Source organism: Ceratosolen solmsi, unplaced genomic scaffold (assembly GCF_000503995.2).
Source record: "Ceratosolen solmsi marchali unplaced genomic scaffold, CerSol_1.0 scaffold6, whole genome shotgun sequence".
NCBI lineage: Eukaryota > Metazoa > Arthropoda > Insecta > Hymenoptera > Agaonidae > Ceratosolen > Ceratosolen solmsi.
In genome coordinates this window covers 7,924,431-7,934,010 of record NW_011948414.1, presented here as the reverse complement: position 1 = coordinate 7,934,010, position 9,580 = coordinate 7,924,431, and the positions used below count along the sequence as shown (strand labels likewise).

General features: G+C 31.9%; 1 protein-coding gene across 1 annotated transcript in view; it reads right to left on the bottom strand.

Annotated features, from left to right (window-relative positions):
- The window catches only part of LOC105367945 (phospholipid scramblase 1), a 48,551-nt gene that overhangs the window by 18,942 nt on the left and 20,029 nt on the right, over positions 1–9,580 (bottom strand). Inside the window, exon 2 of the mRNA XM_011506810.1 lies at positions 3,255–3,352. Coding sequence (XP_011505112.1) covers positions 3,255–3,352 — 98 coding nt within the window. The remainder of the gene's footprint in view (positions 1–3,254; positions 3,353–9,580) is intronic.

Sequence of the window (9,580 nt, the reverse complement as noted above, 5' to 3'; positions counted from 1 at the left end):
CAGGGGGGGGGGGGGGGGGGTGTGCTTGGACGGACGCCCGAGTGTTGGCAATTAAAGTTAAACACCATTGATTCGTTTTTAATACCAAGAAGAAAGAGGAAAATGAAAAATAGGGAGCAATATTTATCGGGGAATAATTTATATATGAATACGTTGCGACATCCCAATGACAATTTTATAAAGTGTAAAAGTGTGTAGGTAAAGACTGGCCGTCAATCATAAATATGGGCTTTCGAGAAAATTCACAATTTTTTTTAACTTTAATCAATAAACGTCATTGGCTGTCACTCGGTCCAAGCAATCTTCGTATCAATTTTATTATTCACAAACGTAGCCGTTTTATCGTTGCGCGTAAAGTAACGACGATAGCGTGAGAAAACTCGCTAATCATTGAATAATCACAGCGAGCCAGAGGTTACCGAGATACACTTAGGCTCTTGCTTGCTCGAGAGTGTAATAGAGGAGCGGGAAGGGGAAGGGGAATTGGGGAGGGGGGAGGGGAAAAGCGAGTCTCTCAACGTCGAAAAATATCGAGCGCTCGACAAGCCATGGACGAGGGATTGGGGACTCGGGTGAGGAACGAAGGCCTCTAACGCTGGACGTCGGATTGGGAAAATGCCCGAGATAACTGTGCGAGCCTTGGAAAATCGTTGGAGAGGGCAGTGAGTAGAGAGGATGCGAATCCACCCAGCCAATCATCCATCGCTCTCTTTCACTCCAAGCCGTTTCCTTTATCGCTAATTAAACTGTCTTTATCTTTGCGGATTGGACGACGAGAGTCGGAGTCGACCGAGTGCTCGGAACGGAGGTCGAGCTGACGGGAGACACAACAAGTAGATAATGACGGCCCAGTCCTTAAGAGAAATTATCGTCTCGGCGCAGCTGCTGGGGCACTTTCGCATGCGCACGCGACGGCCCCACGTGTCCGTGCCTCGAGTTCTCCGCGTGGACGCTCTCAATGTAACGGCGAGGTTCCTTCCCGGAGTTAGGCTTTCGCGCGACCAGCGGATCGAGTCGTGGGCGAACGCTTCAAGTGCTCATAGCTGGACGAATTCATCTCTCGCCGAAGACTTTCTAATAAGCGTAGCCATTGTTCAGGCTTAAGAAATGTACAATTTCCTAGCCCCACATTCGCCCCCCCCCTCCCCAATTACCAAACCGATTGTTTGTAACGGGTAATTTTGATAATTGATCATAATACTGATATTTTCATCGGTGCCCTTCGCACCTAATAGGCACCATTAAGCAACTGCCATTAGCAAATTCGCGTGCAAATTCCTCGTGTAGCGTACGTCCGCCGTGCTCTCTTCCTCCTCCCTCTCCCGTCACCCCAGCCATCGTCACGATCATGTTGTGTCGTCCGGCACTTTATTCGACGTTATATTTACTCTAACAAGAATCTTAAGCAATTAATCGTAGAATCATTTGAGTCTTCGTTACGTGAAGATGTCGTATATGCTTAGTGAATGACCTACTAACAAAGTTGTTGCAAGAAGGCTTTGAACTTGTATTGCTGTAATTGGAAACAAAAAAAATTGTTCACAGCACCACTTTGCGTTGATTTTTTATTTTTGGGTTTTTGTTTTTTGCTTTATGTTTTTTTTTATTTTTCCGCGTTACAATATTATCTCCTACGCTGTAATTAATTAATTTATTGATTAAGATCGTAGCTTAAAAAGTGGACATTCAATCAGCCAGAGCCACAGCGATAAATAAGAAGAGACGAGCTAATTACGGAATAAAATTTCTATTCGGTGATGTACAAGATTATCATTAAAATTGCAATTACACATACGAATGCGAAAGAAGTGTGGCTCACAAGTTAAAGCTATGCTTTGTGACTGTAATTGCAATGGAAATTCGGAATTATTATTATTAACGAGAGAATTTATTCGATTAGGTTAATTTAAGTAAAATTAATACATCGTTGGAAGCTTGTTTCGCATGAACGTGCCAACTATAATACATTACGTACGGTTTCTATTCGGTAGTAATTCAAGTAATAAAATTATTATTGACAAACAATAATATCAGAAAGCAAATGAATATTAATGATGAAAAATAACTTTCCTGGAAGGCTCAAGCGAATGAAGCTTTATTTATCGCTGACTCAAATTTTATGCAAAAACTATCCGATTTATTTTTCCAATATATATTATTTCTCTCTCTCTCTCTCTCTCTTTTATTTATTCACACGTCGATATAATATTTACAGCTTCGTATATTTTAAAAGTAAAAATAATTTCAGGCCAACTGTTAAAGGGCAGTTATTAAGGTTTTACCTGCAACTTCATCGCTAGAGAACCATTCTCGAATTATTAAGCATAAGAACGTTGTTTTTAAACCAATCGAAATTATAATAACATTTGTGAGAAAAATTCTTATTAAGGTAAAAACTAGGTTGAGTCGATGTGATATTCCGTCAAAAAGATAACATAAATGTTATAATATTACACGACACCCAATGAAAAATTAATCGTTCATTATATCGGATACGAAGCTACAACCATAAAAGCTATTGTCCAACGAATCAACATGAAAAATACGCTAATCAAAAAATCTGCAAAATAGTCCATTATGTCATTGCGGCAATTTTCGCTGACGTTCGCCACTCTCTTAAATAATCCTACTGACACACTTGCAAGCAACTGTTTATCACGAGATGCGGTTCGGCTGATCTTGACTATTTGATGATCTTAATGCAAAATCGAGCCTCGACATCGTTAGCGAATAATGCGCGTGGCAATTTTGACGCCGGCTTTTGCGTATAAATATATCTGTTGAGATTGGCCACTCGGATACTATAAATACATATACCATGCGATTGTCGGAATGGTGCGAAGGGAGGGGGGAAAAGCTGTTATAAGCAAGTTCGTGAGTCGCTGGCGAGCCAAGCATTCCTAGTGTCGCTGCTGTAACCGATCGTATGAATTCTCGATGGGGCAAATTTATTGTATAATTCATCCTTACTTAATGGCTACCCAGTTGATTATAATTTATCATTGCTTGCGTGACGTGACTAGACCATCTTCTATCCCTCTCGATTTCTTAATCACTTTCGAAAAGTGAGGAGACATGACAGCGCAATCTTGTTTATCTCCCTTAAACGCGTGCTTTGGCACACTTGTATTCGCCTTATGGCGGACGATCGTTCTTATTTCATGTGAATCGACTCAACTATTGTTATTATTATTCATCGCGTTTAAAGATATGTTGACGGCAGCGTTCGGGTGGGTGCACGATGCGATACGTACCTGGTGGCGGCGGTGCGCTCGGCCTCGGCAAAGTGTCCGTTGAAATTGGTGGTGTCGGTGGTGGCGGTGCAGAGGCTCTCAATTTCCTGCACTGTGACCTGAAAGAATAATTGGTTGAGAAAGCTTCTAAAGGATGACATATCTTGCGTACGAAAAGGAGATATATGCTAATTAATGATCGAGTGATACGGACGTCGGGAGGGGTGGGCGATTAGGAGAGACGAAAAACGAGAAAAGAGAGAGAGAGAGAGACAGAGAGAGAGAGAGAGAGAGAGAGAGAGAGAGAGAATTTGCCCAATAGGCATGAGTCTCGATCATCTTTCTCAGTGCATTTATTTTGTATCTTTTTTGCCATGGCTTCGCGATCATATTATACGTTTATTAATGTCGAATTTTCGGCAAATATTTTATATTCAATCGTTCTACTATTCTAATGTAAAATTACATAGGACGAATAAGACATTTATGAAAATAAAGTAGCATCTTTCAAATTTTTTCAATCCTCGTAAATTTAATTATCTGTTTATTAAACTGATGCCATATTATGAATTTATCTTTTTAAACTGATTTACCGTTTAATTTCGGTAAACTCATAAATTATGTAAAAAAAAAATAATAATAATAACAAATGAATATACGTTTAAATTATTTATTATAAAATCAAGAGAAAAAAATTTTGTTTGTATGCCTCTTTGTTTAATAAATTATCTCATTGCTTATAACGTATGTTTTTTATATAAATTTAATTTTAAAACAAATTATTTTAATAATATTTCTCGTTTATATATGATTCAATTTTATTCAGCATCCACTTTAAAATCGTACTCTTGTAAATATAATTAATGTATTCTTGTAAAGAAAATTTTGATTAATTTAAAAATCTTATTCCCTACGTTAAAAATAAGCACATATTTATCATGTAGTTGGATATTTTTCTTAAACTACGTAACCAATAAAAGTTTTAAGATAAATCTACATATTTAGACTTTATAATCAAGATTTCATCATAAAGATTTTAATAATTTTATAATTTTTACTTATGAATGCATAATTTAATCCGCGTGAAAGCTATTTATTTTCCTTTATATTTTGTTAAAAGTCATAAACTTGCATTCTATTACTTTATCATTATTTATAATTATTTAACATTGTCAACATTTTAATCGAGTAACAATTATTCATATTCAAATATTATAAATGTATTTGTATTTCGTAAATATTTCACAATTTATAATCTTTACAGCATATTTTAATAATTGTGATGCAAATGTATTCACGTGTCAATTTATAAAATGTGTAACTACCATTCAGTTAACACATTTTCTAAATAAAGATATAATACGCATAAGTGAGAAAGTTTTTCGATGAAAATAGAGCGAAGTAATGAGAGACAATTCAAATAATGTCGTAATATATTATCTATAAAAGTATAAGCAAACAAAGAATATGTGAAGAGACACAAAACTTGAATGAAATTTAATAAATATACAAAATGAAATAAGAAAATAAAATAATAATATAAATTACATAAATATGATAAAGTTAATTTTGAAAGTAAATTTTAAATAAACTTGAAAGATTTAAGAATTGCATTATGAATAAATTAATTTTAATTTAATCTTTAAACTCGCTTAGTTTTTCTCTTTTTTTTTTTTTTTTTTTTTTTTTTAATAAGCATGGAAAATACATTCATCAATAACAAAAAACAAAACAAAATAATAATTAATGCAAGTAAAAATCTTTTCTTTTGCCTTAAATTGCTAATCAATGGAAAATACAAGTATATTTACTTTAATAAACGTAAAATTTAATTACCCTGTCTTTCTATATGAAAAATATATGATTCTCTATAATAAATTATTTATTTATGAATAGTTCAATATTTTGTAGAATATAATAATGTATTTTGTATTTCATAATTATTCTATTTATATTCAAATGACATAACAGCATATTTAAAAACTTACAATTTAATTGAATGGAACATGAACGTACTATACATAGTCTGTAGTAATAAGTATAAAAACTGAAACACTTTTACGCATATGAAAACTAAAACGTGAAATAAAAAAAATAGACAATGCATTTGAAGATTATTAAGATATAATGTAGAATAATCTACATCACCAGGTAGGTATATTAAAAAATTTAATTTCAAGGACAATAGTAATAGTATTTTTATGTGGATATATAATTTAAAATTTTAATTTATAATTCAAAATTAAACAAAAATGGCATTTTAAAATAATTATAAATGATATTTCGCCAATAAAGTCGTTGGTATTATTGAGTCAAAGCATTTGTAAAGATAATGCTAGTCCGCTTGATAGTCCGAAACCTTGGAGGAAATGAAATTTTATTATATTTAAGCTTTTCTACCTATGTATAAAAATTAACTAAACATTCACAATTTAATATTGTCGAGCGCTTCGGAAATCCTGGAATATGACTTATAGTACGATTACTTTACCGTGACTTGATCTATTTATTAATCGTTATTACTTCGTAATTATATTCGGACAACAACTTGATTGTAGTTAAAAAAAGTTGATATAATCGGTTTTCATTTAAGTTTCACGAGCGACAAAATCTCGGTTAAATCTAAAGTAATAAAAAGCTTAAATTATACTGCAAATTATATTGTAAATAATGAAACCAACAGGTATTGCAATTAATAATGTTTTTACTTAATTTAAAAGATGTTTTGAAATTATACAAAATATTCAAACTAATTAAGTTAATTCATATCACATTTAAAATTTTGAATTAAACAACGTGTGCACACCTACCTGTAGATCATTTTCTTTTGCATGCTTTATTAAACTTTATTTTTTTACAAACTACAAGATTACAGTTTAAATATTAATATATTATTTATATATAAAAAAAAGCAACTTTAAAACCGGTTTTTGTAATTTACTCAGAGTTAAATTAACACAAAGTCTGTATTACAAATATATACACATTTATAGTATATTATATTATAATTTATATATATATATGTTATAGTTTGTAATAATATACATTGTTTGTTTTAAAATTAGTTATAATATGAAAATTTCATACATGAAGCAATTTCGTATTAACAAATTAATTTTATTCATATCCACTTGAAATTTCAACTTAATCAATAACGAATTCATACTTTTAATAATTTCACAATCGCTAAACTAGTATACTATTCTATTTTAATAATTAAATTAAATATAATTTTATATATTAGAAAAACTAACTCATCAAGTAATCAAACTGTATTTTATTTATTACATATAATAATCACTATTTATTGGTATTATTTTATTTAATTTAATAATACAAAAATTTGATTGACATTATAAACAGTAATTTCTACTGCAAATAAGCGTTAAGCATTTATATAAAAAATATTGTCGATGTTTCCAATATTAGAACAAACTTTTAATATTTCATTCAATGAGATACATATTTACCAAAAATATTGAGAATATCAAATATCAAACCAAGGAAAATCTTTGTAAATTGAAGAAGATTTTAAGTTTTAACATTTTTTTTTTTAACAAAATTTATCACTATATTTTAAGAAGTTCAAGTCAATTCGTTTGAAGCTCTATGTATGTATTATTTCTAAATTTTCATTACTTTATCTATGGTAAATTCGTTTTATAATTGAGTTTCTCGGATATAATAAAATCATTGGCGTACACGTAATACTAATTTTGTAAAATGTTAAAAATTATCAATTATTCGCTCTAATATAAATTTCTATAAATCATAAACGATTATTGGTCTTATCTATTTTAATTTTTTTTTTTTTTTTTTTTTTTTTTTTTTTTTTTTTTTTTTTTTTTTTTTTTTTTTTTTTTTTTTAATGTAAAGAGATAAATGAATTTTTTATTTGATCTAGATTTCAAATTTTTATCATACTTTTGCCAATTGATAAATTATAAATTTGAAATAGAAATAAGTCCAAACTGTAAAACAAAAGATTGCTAAATTTGATTAGGAGAGTAGTTTAATGTAAGGTTGGATAGAAATTTTTATTTATTTTAAAGTATAAAGTTTTAGTAGTGATTTATGGATCAGGATGAAAAGATGATTATTTTGTATTTTGAGATGATTGTCAACGTTTGAATGGAAAAATCGAGAGTACATTATGAGATTGACGATTAATTTTATTTTCTCTAAATTTAATCCATTAAAAGAAAAAAATAATAAAATAAAAAAAAATTAAGGGCATATACACTGATGCGTGACCTCTATTTTTTTTTAAAGAAAAATTATTCATATAGTAACGTGGAAAATTGCCGAGAGTAATGATTTCAAGTGAACTCGAGGGAATGAATGAAGCTACATTAAGAATGAATATTCACTTTTCGTTTTTGGTGAAGGTATTCCACGTCGAGTAAACGAGGATTTGTTTCAATGGAGTGAAAGTTTACTTTAAATGCAAATTACCAAACGTTCTCAACGTTTAGAGTTATATCATTTGGGTTGACATAAATTACAATTTTATGACAAAAAGATTGATGCTTATTCGATATTTGTCAAGTACATTATTTTGTAATAGATTGGAGCGCATTTAGAGCGCTTAGATAAATTAAAGATTGATATTCATTTGTCAAGATTATAAATAACTTTAATCGTATGAACGATCTCGTTTAATAGTCTTTTCTAATTATTTCATTTCTTGTTTTGCTTCTATTTTTCTTAAAAACTATATCTACAATATTGTACGTGCATCTAGATTTAGCACAATCGTCCAATTATGCACGACAGGAGAATTTCATGTTCTTTTGCTCCTTAATTTGTTAAGTGCCTTGCAATCGAGTACTTGGCATTAGCTTCTTTTTTTTTTTAACTTTTGTTAATACGTAATCCCCAAGACGAATTTATAATGTCTAGAATTAATTTACGGGATTTATTTACAATATGTTTGTTAACCAAAATAAGAACAACGAACAACAACAAAAATCATTGTATTAAATAGTATGTTTCAAGATATTTAATGATTTTGAAATAACTATCTGGTGACATCATAATACCAAACCTGTTCTGGCTGTTACGTCACATCGTTCATACCTTTGGTACTTTTTTTTCTTCTTTTGGGCCACATTTTACATACTCATACTCAACGTCCTTTTATTTATTTATTTATATCTTAATTTATTAATTTTTTTTTTTTTTTTTTGTCGGCTCTACTCGTTTTAGGAGTGAGGATAAAGTAAGTACAAAGCCGTATCCGAGTAACAGAGGAAATAAATGTTTTGAACTTGGTCTGTTGTAAAATTGAATAATAACTATAATTAAGCCTTTACATTTAGTCGGAAAGCCGCGAGGGGAGTGAGGAGGGAGGGGAAATAAGAGAATAATTGTATTTGGTGGTTTTTTCTTTCTTTGTTTCTTTTTTCACTTCATTAATTTTCTAGAGAGATACAGGGGATTACGAGAGTCTGATCTCTTGGCGCAATGCGCAAGTAAAACTGAACGCTTCTAATGTCTAATAATAAGGATATGTTTATCTTGTATTGTTGTTGCGCTATTCATGTACTTTTTAATCTACTTCGTACGCAACGGTGCTGCGTTGAAATTGAAATCGTTCGTCACATTAAAGTACGCAACGATTTATTATGCTAAAGTATACTATACATCTCTCGATTAAGTTTGGAGTGTTATTTTCTTGCTTTCAAAATGAGTGGTGCACTCGAGTCGTTAATTATGGAATTTGCAATGAAATCTAGTTCCCTTCAAAGTCCTATACGCATTTCTCTCTCGACTTATTCGCTCGGCTCGATGATTTATTCTCAACGACCCAACGGCGTAAATTCATTGCTCTCATAGCGAAATGCGCTACCGTCTCTCAAAGCTCGTCGAGTTCCGCTATAGGAGGCATTTAATCGTTTACCGTTACATCAAATCCTCCAAAGTAAGTCCGTGTAGTGACAAAGCGCCGTACAAAAAATAAAAATAAGCCGCGCGTCGCTCGCTCCTTTTTTCTCATACGCACGTCGTAGCGTCCGACGGCTTCGAGATTTCCAATTCAAACAACGTTGCATTATTACTATCGTTATTATTGCTGTTGTTGTTGTTGTTGTTGTTGTTGTTGTTGTTGTTGCTGCTGCTGCTGCTGCTGCTGCTGTTGTTGCTGTTGCTGCTGTTGTTGTCAATGTTACCATTAGCTGTGAGGTCCTTGTCGTCGTCTTGAACCACCAGTCCCAGCCCACACCCCTTGACGCGACAACTCCGCGTCGAACCTACGTGTCCCCTGGCACTACCGCCATTTCTTCATTGTCCGCGAGACTTTTCGAGGACTCCTGCAGAGCCTCGAATACAGTTCTCACCCCCCCCCC